The sequence below is a fragment of the Hyperolius riggenbachi genome, chromosome 4 (assembly GCF_040937935.1).
Source record: "Hyperolius riggenbachi isolate aHypRig1 chromosome 4, aHypRig1.pri, whole genome shotgun sequence".
Taxonomy (NCBI): Eukaryota; Metazoa; Chordata; class Amphibia; order Anura; family Hyperoliidae; genus Hyperolius; species Hyperolius riggenbachi.
The window spans coordinates 231573158-231593058 of NC_090649.1; the positions used below are offsets into that span (position 1 = coordinate 231573158).

Below are 19901 nucleotides of genomic sequence, written 5' to 3' on the forward strand. Positions count from 1 at the left end.
TGCATTAAAAAAAACTGAAACATTTAATTATTTTTCATTCTAGTGTAGTATTAAGAGCAACAGACTGACAATTAACGCTGTGGTGATAATTCCCCAAGATAATTATTTATAAATGCATTTATATGCAATGTTGTTTGTCATTCAACATGACACAAAAGCTGTTTTTACAAATTATATTCTTTTTGTAGACTCTTGTTCTGCCTTTACAGCATGCACTCTTATGTTTTTTGGCATTTGCCTTTCTAGTTTTCCTCTTTTTGCTTTTCAGTACTATAGCTTTTTTTCTCTTTATAATGTCAAACAAAACTCCCCTGTGTTATGAACATATTGTTGAAATGACATAGTATTATTATATATAAAACTTTAAAAGAAAAAAAAATAATAATAATACGCACTGGAAACAAAAGTGCTCTAATTTCTCTCATACATATCAAACTGTCAGGGGTTGCTTTACACTACCACCCGAGAATTCCATTGAAATGGCAACGATCAGTTTCAAAAGAGATTTCCACTGTAAACATTTTTGTTCTTAATTAATCACAAGATGTGATTATCTGTTGCTTGATATAGGAACATTAACAAATTAGTATAGCATTTTCCTTTGCATTCTTAAGCTTTGATTATCAAACTCATGTCTCCATAATATTACCACCAAATAAAACTACCTTTTTTACTTTTTCTGCATAAAACCTGTAATGCTAGAGGTGTTTGACATAATTTGTTTTGTACATATTTTTATGTCATAAATTATATTAATTGAAACGTTCACTGAAATGTTGCCTTTGATAACCCTTTGTGTAGCTTTTTTATGAATAATATAGCCAGTTCAATGTTAATTGACCTCAATATTGTGCAAACTGTATTACACCTATGGAAGTATGTTTAGGTCCATATTGCATGAGACATGAGTGCTGTTACTTTTTTTTGAGAAATGTCTACACACAAGCTCTCATAAACCTTTATTCTGTCTTTAGAATTTGGAATGATTGGAGATCATACAATTAAAAGTCAGCGACCAAGATCTGTTCATGAGAAAAGGGTCACCCAGGAACAAGCTGATGCTGCTAAATTTATGGCACAAACTGGTAATACGTTAGTTACATTTTTCTACTTACTGTTATCAATTTTAGCAAAACCACTGCATGCTTCCATAATCCTCTGCATATTTGTCAGTTTTTTTCTAAGCTGATACATTTTTTTAATCATTTATTTTTTCCACCAGTTACAGTTCCATAAATAAAGTAGCTGCAAAGTAAACAGATCACTTCCATTTCAGATATGGCTAACTAACCCAATGTCTTTACAAATACAGATGTAACAAATCCATCTGCAATAAAATGCATGAGATTTTATCCCCATTATTACCATTCATCCTATTCGAGACTCATGTGCAGCACCAGGTTTCACAGATGCAATCCAACGATAAATGCTATAAATAATGTTAGTATGGTATAAGAGCCTCAGTTCACCTTATGATGAACACAGGATACAATGTACATTTAGCATTGGATTAGCACAAAAGCACATATGAACCACTTGTCTTTGCCAAAGTGCAGTGCTGTGCTAACTAATACAAACTGTCCACGACAACCTGTGTTTGTCAGAGTCTTAAATAAACCAACCTTGAATGTAAAAGTATATTAGGCCATTGAGTTGCATCTCTGAATTAGTGGCTCTTTAATAGTAGGCATGAGTCCTTACTTAGCAGCCATAATTAACTGGCCACAATGGTGCAGAAATGTGTGATACATCTGTAAGTGAAAAGAATCAAAATAAAACCATGCAAAAGAGCTTAAAATACAAGTTGTTTCTATATAACAAGGCATATTTAAATTATTATTTTTAAAGGCTTTCATGGCCACACATTATTTATTTGAACTTGTTAATGTTTGCTCATCTTCCAAACCAGAGAGAGGAAAGTAAACCTGAAAGACTATAGTCTCCCTAAACAGATTTGTCTTTCAATTATCTTCTAGTTATTTCCCTTTACACACATTTGTGAATGTCACTGGCTGCTGATTCATAGATTAATAACTTGTGTTTTAAGCTTCATGGACCTTTAAATATAACTAGCTCATTTTAAATGTGCAATATTGCTGAAATCAATTTGTTTTGTTTACTTTTAATCACTCACTTAAGCTAAATCTTTTTGTGTTAACTTTTTATCTGGGGAATTATCTAGCACTGAAAGGTATACACTGTGCAAATTGTGTACACTAGAAAAATGTTGTCAGAAGCAAGCAGATGATGGCAAATAGCTTGTCTTGTTGTTTTTTCAAAGGTAGGTAGATGACATTTTTGAACACAAAGATTTGTGACATCATCACCATTATCAAACATAGAAGATTGAATAGTTCTCAGAGAGCTTCCATCCACAGCACATAACATGTTTATTTCTAATAACTAAAAACAAATATAACATATGGTAGTGATTTATACTTTCTTCACCAAGGCTGGATGGTGTGTATGCTAAAAAAAAACATTATTTTACAGATGTAAGAGAATTTGGTCAAAAAGCAAACATACATCATGGGTTGACCCAATGTTCACTAAGGGTAAGGCTGCTTTATTTGTCGCCTTACCTTCCTCCATGCGGCACTCATTTTAAAGAATGGGTCTGTAGAGAGATGGGTTGACCCAATGTTCACTAAGGGTAAGGCTGCTTTCTGTGTAGCCTTACTTTCCTCAATGAGGCACTCATCTTGGAGAATGGGTCTGTAGAGAGATGTTAGGAATTGTTGTATTGTCAGGATAAAAGTAAAACTAAACATAAATCCTACCCGCAACACCTGACTATACAACAGCCTCTCCAATGGAACACAGCTAAGTCAATATTCATCTGGGTGGTGTCTTCAATTTGCCCTCTTGGATGTAGATGTGTGGTTGTGGACATGGTTTAAGTTAAGTTTAAATAATCCCTTCCCTCCTCCCAAATGATTATAAAGCCAGTGCGGAGGCTGCTACTTTTCAGGTGACTAGTGAGTGTGTGACTGCAGGGAGGATTGTAGTTGTACTGTTAGTTGACATGGTGGCACAGACTTACCTTGAAATGGTTTTCAGCCAACTAACATATAGTTGTATGCTCTACCATCATTATGATACTATCCTATCCATATTTTCATTTATTTGCCACAGCCACTAAGTCAGAAGGTACATTAACAAGTTTTAGTTTTGTCCATGATTGATGTGAACTGTTGTCAAGTTAAATTTATGTTGCATATTGGTCATTGAATATTACATAGTTTGGACAATAGTATATTATGCGTCAGTAGTTGAGATTAGCATGATGTGTTTTGGACCCAAAAGTGTTAGGACATATTTTTAATTACATATAATATAATATGAAACATATTATATATGTTACATATATATATAATATTACATATATATGTTACATATATATATAATATTTTTAATTACATATAATATAATATGAAACATATATATATATATATATATATATATATATATATATATATATATTTACACATATACAAAAATATATATATAAATATATATACACATCTCTCTCTCTCTCTCTCTCTCTCTCTCTCTATATATATGTATATATATATATACATATATATACGTATATATGTATATATATATATATATATATATATATATATATATATATATACATATATATGTATATATATATTTTTTGATTCATATTATATTATATGTAATAAAAAATATATAGTATATACATATATGCAGATTTTATTCAATATGGAGATTATTTATTCAGAAAGTATTTTATTGAACGCTACACCAGCATAAAATGAATCAAAACAATCTGGGAAAATGCTTCCCCACATTACTTGCATCATTACTAGCCAAGTTAGGATCTCTCTCTCTCTCTCTCTCTCTCTCTCTCTCTCTCTCTCTGTCCTCTCTCTCTCTCTCTCTCTCTCTCTCTCTCTCTCTCTCTCTCTCTCTCTCTCTCTCTATCTATCTATCTATCTATCTATCTGTCCACACACACACACAAACTCTCAGGGCAGAACTCTCAACATCTTAAAGAGAATCTGTATTGTTAAAATCACACAAAAGTAAACATACCAGTGTGTTAGGGGACATCTCCTATTCCCCTCTGTCACTATTTCGCCGCTCCCCACTGCATTAAAAGTAGTCAAAAACAGTTTTAAAAAGTTTGTTTGTAAACAAACAAAATGGCCACCAAAACAGGAAGTAGGTTGATGTACAGTATGTCCACACATAGAAAATACATCCATACACAATCAGGCTGTATACAGCATTCCTTTTGAATCTCAAGAGATCATGTGTGTGTTTCTTTCCCCCTGCAGCTCACTGAAGAGTTACAAGCTGATTGTTTGTTTACTCTTGCAGACAGCTCTGCCCAGTTGTCTGTAATTCTGCAGTATGTGACTCATCAGTATGTGAACAGAGGATTTATCCAGCTTGTAAAAGATAAGAGAGCAGAGAAAAGCTGGCTAATGTAAATAACACACACACACAGGGGAGTGTGCATAGAGGGGGCATGCATAGCAGATCACACTGAAGAGTTGGCAGCCTTCCAGACACAGGACGACAAATCCGACAGGGGAAAGATAAGCTGATTTATTACAGAGATGGTGATAGTATAAAGTGCTGAAGTAAGCCAGAGCACATTATAATAGGTTTAGGAACCTGTAGGATGGTAGAAAACACAATGACATTTTTGTTACAGAGTCCCTTTAAGGAAAATTTGCTTTTAAAGTAAAAGGTTATATCCTCAAACTGGCTTAACTACTAGTAGGTCACTATAATTAGCTCACAATTAAATCTATATGGCTTTAAAAAAAAGGTTTCTACATTGAAAGCCCAATAATAAATATGCAATCAGGCTTGGATTCCCAGAGCTTTTAAACTAAATCTTCCTTGTAACTCTTAATCTTAATTCCTATGGAGTTCAGATTTTTTGTTTGACATCATATTTTTATAGTTTGCCGATTAAAGATATCTTGAAAAAAAACACCACAGGTCTCTTTAGCAAGGCAGGGAAACTTGAATTAGAACTGTTGCCTTCATAATGATCACTGAAGCATGAAAGCACACATACAAACTGTAGCTCTACATTTCTTTCAGAAATTTCTTAGCAATTCTAATTAAAAATGTGTGCACATTTCATTAGCTTTCCTATAGTTAGTTGTGATTTACAAACATACAATGTTAGATTCCTGAACAGATTACATACCACTATTCATTTCAATGAAAAGCACACATACATGAGAACATAGCACAGTAACTGAAAAAAACCATTACTGTGGTTAAATTGCTAAATGCAAATTAATAAGGATAAATAATTTAACAAACTAAAAATCACACATTGCATCGTATATCTGATTTATTTCTATTTAGTTTGCCATTTCCTGTTCCGGTATTAGTTAATTTGGTATACTTATCCCACCAGTTTTAAAAAGCATCCTATTATAAAATGAGAACAATCAAGATGAAAGAAGATGGCAGTCAGATTTATAAGCATGGTTCCCATCTAATCCTTCCCTGTCATTTATTAATATTGTACAGTAGATATCATACTCAGTCTGCTTGTCTTCTATGTGTTTCCAATAAGGGAACTGAGGAATGGAAGAAGCACTCCTGCAGTTCATTATCTAGAGAGACAATAGTAGCATTCAGCCAATCACACACCAAGATGGCTGATCACTTTTTTGGGGAAGAGGATAGGCAATAGGAAGTATTTTTGGTACATCCAACTTCCCTTATAAATCCATTTTCTGTTGCTCAATTGAGAGGCAGAATTGAGTTTTACAAATTAAATTTTTATAGTTACCTTCAAAATCAATAGTTCTATCTTACAGGGACTAATTTGATTTGTCATTACCTTTTAGTGTTTTTGGTTTTGAATTGGACCCAGGAACCTACATATTGCTCTAGCTCAATCATCCTTAACTCTCTTTATAGATAAAGAGAAAAGTTTGCCTTTTTAAAACAGAAAGTATTTGTGATTATTGCGAGTGACCATATGATGTCTTCTTTGATGCATCACTGCTGAATATGCAAATCATCGTTTGTTGTCCCTGTAGGCTAAACACACCTCCAAAACCACTGGAATGCAATGATGCATCAGCTTGTTTATTGTACAGAGCCACACTAATCCAACATTCATTCAGATTGTTTCGGATTGGTTGATCCTCATCAGTGCATGGCATGGATTAATGTGGCTCTATGGGGTAGGACTTGAAACACCCAGAGTTCCAGAGTACCCAGCAAGCTCATGTTGAACCAGAAATCCTAGGTCTACAAAGGACCAAAAGCCCAGTTACTAAAATGCTATGCAAAACAAAAATGTGCAAAACAAAAGGTATTTGTGATTATTCAGATTGGAGTGAGCATATGATGTCTCCTACGATAATCATGTTTTGCATAGCATTTTAGTAAGAGGGCTTTTTGGTCCATTGTAGCCTTTTTCCCACTCCTAGGAGTTCTGGTTCACCATGAGCTTGCTAGGTACTGTGAGGCCTGGAAACCACTAAAAAGCATAAATCGCTATTGCAATCGCTAGAGTTTTTAATGAGCGTTTTGTAAGCGATTTCATGAGCTTTTTCTGGCGATTTTAGTTGTGATTTAAAAAAGTGTAAGCTTTTTGCCTGTGACTGTGTAACAATTTGCGATTAGCCTTTTTAATTCTGACTGGTCCTTTCAATTAATTTTAATTTTTTTTTACGGTGTGCAGTCATTTAAAACGCTAGTAAATTGCCAGCATTTATATAATTAACATTGCAGAAACGCTTTTGTTCAAAAAATGCGGCATGTCCTGCATTAGAGATTTTGCTAATCGCAATCGCTCCAGTGGAATTTGGCCCATCCATTAACATTAGCTGAGTGTTCAGGGAAATCACCAACGTTTTGAATCGCTCCGTAAATGCTCAAAAATTGTTCTAGTGGACTGTAGCTCTAATACTAGTTAAAGAGCATAGATCCAAGCTCTCTTATATATCCCATTTATGCTGGTAAATTAAGAGGCAGAATTGTGTTTAAATTTAAATAATTATTGCTACCTTTAGAAATAACTGTTTGTTTGTTTGCTTTTCTGAAACTGACTATTTTGGTTTGCCATTATTACCTATAAGTGTCTTTAGTAAAACAACTGGACCCAGAAACCAACATGTTGCTCGGCCTTAAAAATCTTAGGCCTTGATTCACTAACCAGCACTAAGCTGGTTAGTGTCCTTTAAGACCTAGTGGGTGCAAAGCACGGAGTTAAGTGGTTTGCACCCACACATAGTGCACAGCCCAGTGCAGTGCGCACGCAGCCGGTAATAGTGCGTGGTGCAACGATAACATTGCACCCGCTGCCCTGTAAACGTCGCAGCTGGTGCAACGTTATCGTCGCACCGCGCACTATTACCGGCTGTGTGCACTGCACTGGGCTGTGCACAATGTAGCTTTGCGCGGCAATTAGTGCCCGCAAAGCTACATTTTGGGCACTAAGTGGCTTTTCACTCCAGTGCTAATACTTAGCCAGTTAGTGAATCAAGCCCTTAAAGTGCTTAACTTGACAAAAAGTATCTTTGACACATTCCCCATGAATGGTATCAAAGTACTCAGAAGGATTGAATTGAATTGTTCTTACATTTTATCGCAAACTTTTTATTCTTCATGGATACAAAATATATTTTTCCCTTTGTAGCTGGGATGTCACATAGGCAAAGCCCTTTCCTAGCCTATTGAAGGGATGGTGCTGATTAGCATCGAATTGAGTATGACTGCTGAGCAAAATGAGCAATTTGTCATAGTGTTAAACTGGCTGTACTTCTGAAATAATAGTGCTTGATTGGTGGATGGCACTGCCTTTCTTTCGTTGGCCTAAATGCTGCTGTAAAGGGAATTAAATTATGTGCTTTCACTGGCTTTATATCAACATACTTTTCATTACGGTTTGTAAATCATGTTACTGAATAAAATTGTAATATTTTGTTTATTGCAAATATGCAATTTTTTTGTATTTTAATACAGCTAGTAGAAGTACCTGATTTAGTCTCTCTTATCACTTTATGCAACCTTCTGTGAAGCAGAATTCTAAGTGGGGCAGTGGTGCTAGTGTAAAGCTCCTTACCCTAACCACTATACAGTTCTTAAACTGGCAGGGCAACACAATGGCATAGTAGTTATCACTCTTACCTTGCAGCACTGGTTTCCCTGCCAAGGCACTATCTGTACAGGGTTTGTATGTTCTCCCTGTGTCTGTGCGGGTTTCCTCTGGGCACTCTGGTTTCCTCCCACATCCCAAAAACATACAGATAATGCGCTTCCACCTAAAATTGGCCCTAGACTACAATGCATACACTACATAGACAATGACTGTGGTAGGGATTAGATTGTGAGCCCCTCCAAGGGACAGTTAAGTGAAAAGACAATATACTTTGTACATCGCTGCAGAAGATGTCGGTGCTATAAATATTAATTAATAATAGTTAAATAATAATACATAATGAATACTAAATTTTAGATAAAGATGCTCTTTAATGAAAAATATATGATGAGTCAGTTTGGTACTATGCTTAACTGTGGCCTTTTGATTTTGATGTTCTATATGTTACAAACCTTTTATATGGCTTTGGAAATTCTTTATTAATAAAATATATGACTAGCAGAATTTTATGCCAGATTTCAATATTGAAAATCTGGTCAATAGCTTGGAAAAAGGACACTGTTGTCCATTTAAATAAATCACTTGCAGAACGGAAATAGATTCAGTAAGCATTGATTGCATTAATGTAGAGAGTGAAGCTGCAACTAAAAGTTACATATTACTACATTCATTTTGCATGCAATACGCCATTTTTAAATTCCCAGAATCAGTAACACAGTATTGGGGTCTGTTCACACCATTCATAGTACAGAATGGTGCAAAACACTCTGCACTTTTTTATCAAGACTGCTGCCCTGAGGTCCCTTTCACTGATTTGTCACAGTGCAATCTGGCATTGCAAAATTGGGTGACCTCATTTACTTGCATTGAATGGGGCTTTATCCCCATTCTTCACTATGGCACATGGCTGACTGGCTTGTGAGGAGCTGTGAACTGCTTGGCACCATTGCCTATGTGAACATACCTTTAGATATGACACTTTTGGAAAATAATTTCTACTTGCCTATCTTGCAGGTATTTGTAGCTGTTTTATTTTAACATGTTAATGGACTTATACCAAGAACCCTTTTAATACTATACATGGAAACCAATTCGTTTTACAGCATCCTATTAAAATGGTGCACATATTCTCATGACTAATGTAAGAATAATGACTTTGGAGCTCACATTAGATTTGTGGGTTTTGTAGTTCTCAAGAAAGTGGGAACTTTTCAAGTCACAAGATTGCTGTAATTGAACAGTCACAGACATCTCTTGTGCAGGGAGAAACCGTGTTGCTAGCCTGTTCTCTTATTATAACTGCTATATGAGCAGAAAACAGACTACAACAGTGTAAAAGTGAAAAAAAAACTTTATTAATATTTAATTGAAAAAAAATTTGTAGAATAGAGTTTTGTTAGTTATAACAATTAAAATAATAATTTATTTAATTAAATAATAATAAGTTAAAGCAATAAAAGAACTAATAATGTAATAACAAATGGCCAAATGCCTTTTAAAATTATCTTTGACAGGTCAAAAAAGAAAATATCTGCCTTTTCCATTTACATATTTATACATATTACATAGTTACATAGTTATTTTGGTTGAAAAAAGACATACGTCCATCGAGTTCAACCAGTATAAAGTACAACACCAGCCTGCTCCCTCACATATCCCTGTTGATCCAGAGGAAGGCGAAAAAACCCTTACAAGGCATGGTCCAATTAGCCCCTAAAGGGAAAAATTCCTTCCCGACTCCAGATGGCAATCAGATAAAATCCCTGGATCAACATCATTAGGCATTACCTAGTAATTGTAGCCATGGATGTCTTTCAACGCAAGGAAAGCATCTAAGCCCCCTTTAAATGCAGGTATAGAGTTTGCCATAACGACTTCCTGTGGCAATGCATTCCACATCTTAATCACTCTTACTGTAAAGAACCCTTTCCTAAATAAATGGCTAAAACATTTTTCCTCCATGCGCAGATCATGTCCTCTAGTCCTTTGAGAAGGCCTAGGGACAAAAAGCTCATCCACCAAGGTATTATATTGCCCTCTGATGTATTTATACATGTTAATTAGATCCCCTCTAAGGCGTCTTTTCTCTAGACTAAATAAACCCAGTTTATCTAACCTTTCTCGATAAGTGAGACCTTCCATCCCACGCATCAATTTTGTTGCTCGTCTCTGCACCTGCTCTAAAACTGCAATATCTTTTTTGTAATGTGGTGCCCAGAACTGAATTCCATATGTGGCCTTACTAGAGAGTTAAACAGGGGCAATATTATGCTAGCATCTCGAGTTTTTATTTCCCTTTTAATGCATCCCAAAATTTTGTTAGCTTTAGCTGCAGCTGCTTGGCATTGAGTACGATTATTTAACTTGTTGTCAATGAGTACTCCTAAGTCCTTCTCCAAGTTTGATGTCCCCAACTGTATCCCATTTATTTTGTATGGTGCTAGACCATTAGTACGTCCAAAATGCATGACCTTACATTTGTCAACATTGAATTTCATCTGCCATGTATGTGCCCATATAGCCATCCTATCCAGATCCTGTTGCAATATGACACTATCTTCCTGAGAGTTAATGATTCTGCACAATTTTGTATCATCTGCAAAAAATAGCAACATTGCTCACTACTGCATCTACTAGGTCATTAATAAATAAATTGAAGAGCACTGGACCCAGAACAGACCCCTGTGGGACCCCACTGCTAACAGTCTCCCATTTTGAGTATGATCCATTGACCACAACTCTTTGTTTTCTGTCCATTAGCCAGTTCCCTATCCATGAACACAGACTCTTCCCCAGTCCTTGCATCCTCAACTTTTGCACCAGACTTTTGTGGGGAACAGTGTCGAAGGCCTTTGCAAAGTCCAAGTATATCACATCTACAGCATTCCCAATATCCATATTAGCATTCACTACCTCATAAAAGCTGAGCATGTTAGTCAAACAGGACCTGTCTTTAGTAAACCCATGTTGATGCTGAGAAATAAGATTATTTTCTACTATGAAGTCATGTATAGTATCTCTTAGTAACCCCTCAAATAGTTTGCATATAACTGATGTTAAACTTACAGGTCTATAATTTCCTGGATCAGATTTTTTGCCCTTCTTAAATAATGGGAAAACGTGGGCTGTACGCCAATCCACTGGGACTCTGCCAGTTGCAAGAGAGTCACAAAAGATAAGATAAAGGGGTTTATCTATAACTGAACTTAATTCCCTTAGGACCCGAGGATGCATGCCATCCGGGCCAGGTGCCTTGTCTATTTTTAATTTATTTAGTCTTGCCTTCACTTCTTCCTGCGTTAAGTATTTAATATTACAGTTAGAAGATTGAGACTCTTCCGCCTCTGTAGTTTGCAACAGTGCTGTTTCTTTTGTGAAGACAGAAGCAAAGAAAGCATTTAATAACTCTGCCTTACCTTGGTCATCCACCATTGAGTTCCCATCCTCATCCTTTAGGAGTCCTATACAGTCAACCTTTCTTTTTTTAGAGTTAATGTACTTGTAAAACTTTTTTGGGTTAGATTTGATATCCTTAGCGATTTGTTTTTCAGCTTCAATCTTTGCCTGCCTAATTTCTTTTTTACAATTTTTATTGCACTCCTTATAATTGCTTAGTGCAGCCTCTGTCCCCTCCTGTTTTAAGACCTTATAGGCATTCTTTTTCCTCTTCATTTTATCTTTAACCTTTCTATTCATCCATAGAGGCCTTTTTTTATTCCTAGACATTTTGTTTCCATATGGGATATACATACTACAGTATTGATTGAGTATAAGTTTAAAAGCTTGCCATTTCCCTTCAGTGTCTTCCCCTTGTAGTACATTATCCCAGTTCACCAAACTTAGTGCCTGCCTAATTTGAGTGAACTTTGCTTTTCTAAAGTTCATAGTTTTAGTGGTCCCGCTGCCCCGTGGCCTATCAGTCACCAGCTCAAACGTTATCATGTTGTGATCACTATTTCCCAAATGTTCTTGAACCTGCACATTTGATACATTATCTGGTCTATTAGAAATGATCAGATCCAGTAACGCATTCCCCCTAGTTGGTTCAGTTACCATTTGAGTCAAGTAATTGTCCTGTACATGTACATGTACATGTTTATTTTATTTATTGGATTACATACCTGGTGAAAATAAAAAAAAGCCCCACTGTTCCTTAAAAAAATGATATAATGATTGTCTATGTTAAATAAACTATATAAGTGTTATGATGCAAGACATTGTCACACCTTTATAGCCAAAAATAAAGAAAATTAAAAAAAATACCCAATCCTGAGAAGTCTTTATTGGTGGTAGGAAAATGGTTGAATATGCATGTGCTGATACAACTTAAAATGTGTCTGATCAATAATGCAATACACTTACATAACAGATTTTAAGTTTGTTTAGCTTACAGTACAAAGTTGTAACTGTCACAGTCTGCTTTAATAAAATGAGTCATTACCTATACACCCACGTGGATGTTATGAGCAGTTATGATTAGAAACAGAGATGCTATTTAGTGAAGAAATTTCATTTACAAATATATAAGTGGGGGAAACTGTTTCACAACAAAGAGATTAGGAGACATTGAAACTAGATTACTATCTGTATTTGGGCGGTGTAAAAGATTGTACTGTTAATATTGATATTGGCATGCCTTTAATTTAAAGTGGACCTGAACTCTTGCACAGGACAAAAGAAAATCATCAGGGGTGTTGCTAGGATCCTAAGAGATCCGGGGCACTACAGCTGAAAAATGGGTGTGGCCATGTACTGGAATGTGGGTGGGACTATAGGTGGAGCCAAATTTACATTAACTTAACGGCGGTCTAAGTAAGCCTGCCCAGCAAAATGTTGGATGAAGCTCCCCTCTCCATTAATGCAAAAAGAAGCCCCAAAATGCAGCATATCACATACACAGGCAGTGTCACTTAAACATAACTAGGCAGAGTTACCTGGCTTCTGTGCTGGCTGGTCTGGCTTTCTGCTGGGCAAGCTGGCCTGCTGCCAGCCTCCCCCATCCTAGCATTCCCTGGCCTTCTAATTGACCCCCTCCCATGCTCCCACAGGCTTCCCATTGAGGCACCACAACTCCCAGCATGCCCCCATAGAAGAACCACAGCTCCCTGCATGCCCCCATAAAGGCATCACAGCACCTAGCATGGAATCCCAGCACCCAATATGCCCATATAGAGGCACCATAGCACCCAGCATACCCCCATTGTCATGTGCTGTGGTGCCATGCTGGGTGCTTTGATGTCATGCTGGGTGCAATGGTGCCTCTATGGGGCACCCTGGGTGCTGTAATGCCATGCTGGGTGCCATGTAGTGCCATGTTGGGTGCTTTAGTGCTTCTGTGGGGCATGCTGGGTACTGTGTAGTGCCCTGCTGGGTACTGTGGTGCCTCTACTCTGCCTGGAGGACATCTGGGGCACTCCAGAATAAGTCCGGGGCACATGCCACAGATCTTTGGGGCAAGCAACACCCTTGGAAAGCATAGAGAAATGCACACTGTGTATATTTAGAGAATTTAGCCTGTTTAATTCCCTCTCATCTGTATCTAATCACAATTTATAATTTGATCTCTCCCCTGTGTCACATGACTGCTGTGGCAGAGATTATTATTATTATTTAGTATTTATATAGCACCAACATCTTCTGCAGCAATGTACAGAGCATATTGTCTTGTCACTTAACTGTCCCTCAGAGTGGCTCACATTCTAATCCCTACCATAGTCATATGTCTATGTATGTATTATGTAGTGATCCCATGCCGACACGGGGAGAACATACAAACTCTTTGCCCTGGCTGGGATTCAAACCAAGAATCCAGCACTACAAGGCGAGAGTGTTAACCACTACACCACTGTGCTTCCCAATGGCAGGTAAGCTCATTTGAAAGCACAAGATGTTAACAAAATGTCTGCTTCCATGAATAAGGAAGTAGAAACAGTGCAGATTTATTTTAGGATTTTTATCAGCTGTAACAAAGACGTTTTTTTTATTTGAAGACTATTATGCTGCTGCATACCTTTTACAGCAGAGAGGACATTCTGAGTTCAGGTCTGCTTTAAGAAGGGAGCAAAATCAGTAATAATAATTGCATTATTAATCAGGGATCGATTTGAAGATATAATACACACATATACATGTAATACATCGCAGCCTCCAGTATATCTTAGAACAAGTAACCAAAAAATGATGAAAGAGGGCATTACACTTTCTTCATCTATTATTAAAGGACTAAGATGGCTTATAGTGCAAGCTTTCTGTATTGGCATTTGTATTTATATTTTTGTTCTCATTAATATTCTAGCTTGTAATCATTCTACACATCATTTTTTTTTGCAATGCTCTTCTCTAGTCAGCATATTATACAACCAATCTAAAATAAGGTTATTTTTAATATCATTATTAGAATACTTTTATTTTGTCCGGTAGTCATATCCACTCAAAAGTACTAGGATTCAGTAATCCTTTTGTTTATACAACGTGTCACATATATCACTTGTGGACAGGGCACTTCTTAACATTACATAAAATTTGCCAACTTTCACAGATGAAAAAAGCTGAATTGAAATGTTCTTTGAAAGCTTTGTTATATAATAATGGAACAATGAGAATGAAATAAGGCTTTGTAAGTCAATGCAATTTCTATTTCTGTGTTTTAAATCTGATTTGGTATTCTTTGGGTTTAAATACTAAATTACAATTAAATACTAAAAAAATGTGATAAGCTTCTTAAATAATAAATTCTATTAACTAGAAACATTCATGAGCTAGAGATATAAAATAAAGAGTAACCCATACATAGACATGCTTGTATGATATAGTAAAACATGCTTATTACCATGTGTGGATAGCAATAAGCAAGTGTTATTTATGCAAGGGTTAACTCGCCTTGGCTGCTGCCTCCATTCTAATCCATTCCATGCTGCTCTCCAGCTTCTTCCACTTCCACTTTTGAAAACAGAACTTCTGCTTTGAAGGTAACTTCACTCCAAAAAGGGAGATGGCAGCCAAGGTGAATTAACCCCTACAAACTTGTTCAAACACACCAGGACAATTTCATTTTTCAAGAAATTGCTAATATTGTTATTAGTATTCATATAGCTCTGACATGTTCCACAGTGCTGTACAAAGTATATCGTCTAGTCACTTAACCGTCCATCAGAGGGGCTGACAACCTGATTCCTACCATAGTCATATGTCTATGAATGTATTGTGTAGCGTATGTATCGTGGTCTAGGGCCAATTTAGAATGAAGCCAATTAACTTATCTGTATATGTTCCGGATGTCAGAGGAAATCAGAATGCCGGAGGAAACCCACACAGACACAGGGAGAACATACAAACTCTGTGCAAATAGTGCCTTGGCTGGGATATGACATGGGGACCCGGGGCTACAAGGTGATAGCTTTAATCATTAGGCCACTGTACTGCTGCCCAATTATTCTTGCTCATCCCTAGTGGCTAAAATAGAGAGATGCAATTTAATTTTATTGTACATATATTTTATTTTTTTATACATGCTGTAGTGGAGGAATAAGGGTTAAAAATCTTTATAGCAATGCTAACACTAGAACATGTTTTTTCTGCCTTTATAATATTGACTATTAAAATGCAGCCAGTCAAATAAAAAGTGTTTTTATGATTTTGTTATGTGTCTAGGAGATATTCTGGAATTAATCAAACTGAATGTTAACTATTAGATGAACAAAAAAATTATCAGCAGAATATTTATTCTGGTAATACAATAGTTTATTGACCAAATTGAAAGCTGGGCTGGCATTTTCAGATGATAATAGTGGCAGCAGAAACTTCGATTTCAAGACGTTTTAAACAACATTATTGCAAACAAAAGGTTACATTTCTTATTAGGAGTAATGCAATGCATTATAAAGAAAGAAAATAATGTAAAAAAACCAAGGTGTTTCAAAGAAAGCATCTTGCAAGAAAAAAAAGAATAGAAAAATACTCATATTCTAGGGATATCTATTGCTTATTAACCAGCCTGGCGGTATGGACGAGCTCAGCTCGTCCATCACCGCCGGAGGCTGCCGCTCAGGCCCTGCTGGGCCGATTTGCATGAAATAAAGAGCAGCACACGCAGCCGGCACTTTGCCAGCCGCGTGTGCTGCCTGATCGCCGCCGCTCTGCGGCGATCCGCCACGAGCAGCGGCGAAAGAGGGTCCCCCCAGCCGCCTGAGCCCAGCGTAGCCGGAACAAAAAGTTCCGGCCAGCGCTAAGGGCTGGATCGGAGGCGGCTGACGTCAGGACGTCGGCTGACGTCGATGACGTCACTCCGCTCGTCGCTATGGCGATGATCTAAGCAAAACAAGGAAGGCCGCTCATTGCGGCCTTCCTTGTTTATTCTGGGCGCCGGAGGCGATCGGAAGAACGCCTCCGGAGCGCCCTCTAGTGGGCTTTCATGCAGCCAACTTTCAGTTGGCTGCATGAAATAGTTTTTTTTTATTAAAAAAAAAAACCCTCCCGCAGCCTCCCTGGCGATCTTATCAGAACGCCAGGGTGGTTAAGTTTAGTCTTAAAAGAAGGTTCGTAGTGCTAGTTCTGATTCACCTTTTACCAGTTTTACTAAGCCTTAGTTTATCAACAAGCAGGCGCGTACTATTAAAGGACACCAGAAGGAAAAATAAACTAATGAAATAAATGATTGTATCTATCTTCCTTCTTCTAAAAAAATGACTTTTTAAGATATTCCATAGTTTTATTTTATGTTTAAATCTACTTTTTAAGTTTAACTGTTTAATTGCTTTTGCTCATTGACACATTCATTGAAGTATGCCAGAGCTAAAATCTATGAACTATTGATCCTTTTTATCTCTTTCCTGCTCCCAGAAGCCATTTTCTGCTAGGAAAGTGTTTTATAGTTATAATTTCTTATCAGTGAGGGTCACACTGTAGTCACTTTCTGTCTGTCAGGACTGAGTCAGCCACTTACATACCTGATATTTCACTCTTTCAGACAGAGAAAGAAAAAAAGGAACACAGTATAGTTATTTGTGTGCTAGGGACTGTACATACCCATATTTATCCCATCATGTCACATGTCACCTCGGGTATCATTTAAGCAGTGTGGAAATTCAAAGTTAAAAATCCAAGCAATTAGTCAGAATTCATCTTTGCAGTTCTCTGAAATCTTATTCTCTCTGTGTAATCCCTTTGATTACTCTGCCTTACTGAACAAGACTGCTATTTAACTTTATTTGTTATTTATCTGCTAAATAATGGTGGAACAAATCTGAAACAAAAGTAGTCTCATTGATTGCTTTATCAGTATATCATAATTACAACCTTTTAACCTTACTAAACATTCAAAAAGACATCAAGGACATTTATTGTTCTCCTTTTACTGGAGTCAAAATGTCCCATATTTAACAGGTGTATGCTGTCATCACATAAAATCAATGCATAGTTATTTTATTTTGCAGAAGAATAAAGTTTCCATAGATTTCTTTATTTAATGGTGATTGATTGTTGTTACTGTTACTTGCATGCTGCCTGTTTAATAGATTCATACATACTTAATATGTTTCCACAACCTTCTTACAACTGTTGCATTTAACTTTTCTTGTGGCTTTTCTTAGCTTCAGTCTAATCCCATTACACTATTTACTAGCAATAAGAACTAGTGATAGTCTTACAAATGTCAATATATATCCATATGATTTAATTGGAAAATAATTCAATGGGAAAACTAGCAGTCGAGAAGAGACTTGTTTAAGAGAAATTCACATGATCACCCAGACATAGTTCTCTTGTGATTCAATTATAATTTTAACTAAGGCGAACAATAAAATTTATATAAGTGCATGAGACAGCAATGGAAATTTTTGTAAGTAGTGTATGTGGTAGTCTGTTGCTGGCTCCTTATTATAGTGGCACAATTTACTATTAGGTGGCTCTCCGGGTGTTGTAATTTGCGAGACAATTATAATTTTTGTTGCAGAAGGCATTCTTTATCATAACAAAATGAGGCAGATGAGTAAAAAACTTGGTCACCTGGTCACCTAGGTGATAAAACATGTTAGTCACCCCTTTTTTTTTACTTTATAAATAATACAAAAAAATCAGCATGCCTCCATATTCTTTTAACCCCCTGTCCCCAAAGAAGGCAGGTCAAAATGTCTGGGCCAGCCAATTCCAGCTCACATGGTATTTTATACAGAGGTGCTAATCCCCCTTTTGCTAAGTTTCCCTGCTCTTGTCAATTACCATAAGACTCATTACCCCATTAAATTACCAGGATAGGTTGGGGTAACTACCCTTACACATATGTGGTGAGAGACCACAGTGGCATGATTATTATAGAGAAATCTGTTAGCTCCAAGGGTTTTGGAATACCCCCAGGGATTAGACGTAAGTATAGAGGTACTTTACTACCTTTATCCATTAATGCAAAATTAAACATGTAGGAAAATAAAAAATACAAAAACTGCTGCTTCCAAACAGTTTTATTTTATTTATTTTTTTAACTGTTCCTCATTGTAATTCAAGTGTAGTGAGCTGTACAGATTTTCCATTTGTTTTAAATAAGTTCTTTGTTTGAGTGTGTGCAAAGGGTTGCAATACCATAAACTCTTGAACTTACTTTTGTTTTCATCATAGACACCTTCAATCATCATTTTTTTCCACTTTTTCATTTAGGTATCGCATGAGCAACAACACGAACCAGTGATAATTGTTACAAATAGTTAGTTTGGTTGGAAAAAATAGACATCCGTTCATCACCGTTCATTCATATTTAACCAGGGATGAAAAAAAGTACCGTACATTTCTGTCCTGCACCCTCACATATCCAAGTTGGTCCAGGAGAAAGCAAATAAACCTTACACGTCTTGGCCATTTTAAAGTGCAAATATTCCTTCTCAACCCTAAGTGGCAGTTAGTAAAATCCCTGAATCCACTCTGCCAGGAATTACCTAGTAGTTAAAGTATCCAAGCCGCCTTTTAATGCAGACGCAGCACTGCATATACTCAAGTATAAGCTAACCCGAGTATAAGCCGACCCCTCCATTTGTACCTTAAGAAAAAAAACTAGAAAAATGTTCGACCAGAGTATAAGCCGGGGTGGCAAAATCCCCAACCACAACACCACTCACAGCCATGGCAGGCCACAACCATATATTAGAAAAACAGAATAAATTCAGCAGATTGCAATAATAAGCCAGGACATAGGCCTACAATGGAGATGGGCATGCAAAGAAATCCTGTTGCAAAGTTTGCATAAAGATAAAGCAAGGAATGCAGAGCCACATAGTCACGTATCTAAAACTTGATATAGGAATGCAAGGATTGTCACCATTCAGTAGACACCGTCCCTGTATGCCTTCCAAGGTTACAATTCAAGATGAGGTTAGCTGGGACCTCCCATGGAAATGTCAAGTGTGTGGTCTCTCTCAGATGATGAACCCCTGTGTGAATAGTGGGGGCATTGTGGGGGTTACTCAAAGAGTAGTGACTCGAGTATAAGCCGAGACAACTACTTGTAAGCTTATACTTAAGTATATACAGTATTTAGCAGAACTACTTACTGCGGTAAAATATTCCACATTTTAAGCACTCCTAAAGTAAAGAACCACTTCCTGAATAGATGGCGTAACTGTTTTCGCTCCATACACAGATCATGCCCCTTATCCTTGGTACAAACTAGGGACAAAAAACTCATCTGCCAAGCTTATGTAGTACCCTCTGATGTATTTATACTTGTTAAGTTGGTTCCCTCCTAGGCATTTTTTTTTCAAGCTAAATAAGCCTGGTTTGTCCAACCTTTCATAGTAAG

At 36.7% G+C, this 19901-nt stretch overlaps 1 protein-coding gene across 5 annotated transcripts in view; it reads left to right on the plus strand.

Moving 5' to 3' along the window:
* ADGRB3 (adhesion G protein-coupled receptor B3) overlaps positions 1–19901 on the plus strand; it is a 1235185-nt gene that overhangs the window by 340294 nt on the left and 874990 nt on the right. For 3 of the 5 annotated variants that reach the window (XM_068281444.1, XM_068281441.1, XM_068281442.1), the window contains one exon: positions 975–1085. The exons of the other annotated variants lie outside the window; for them this stretch is intronic. In XM_068281444.1, the coding sequence (XP_068137545.1) occupies positions 975–1085 (111 nt within the window). The remainder of the gene's footprint in view (positions 1–974; positions 1086–19901) is intronic. 5 annotated transcript variants of the gene reach the window in all.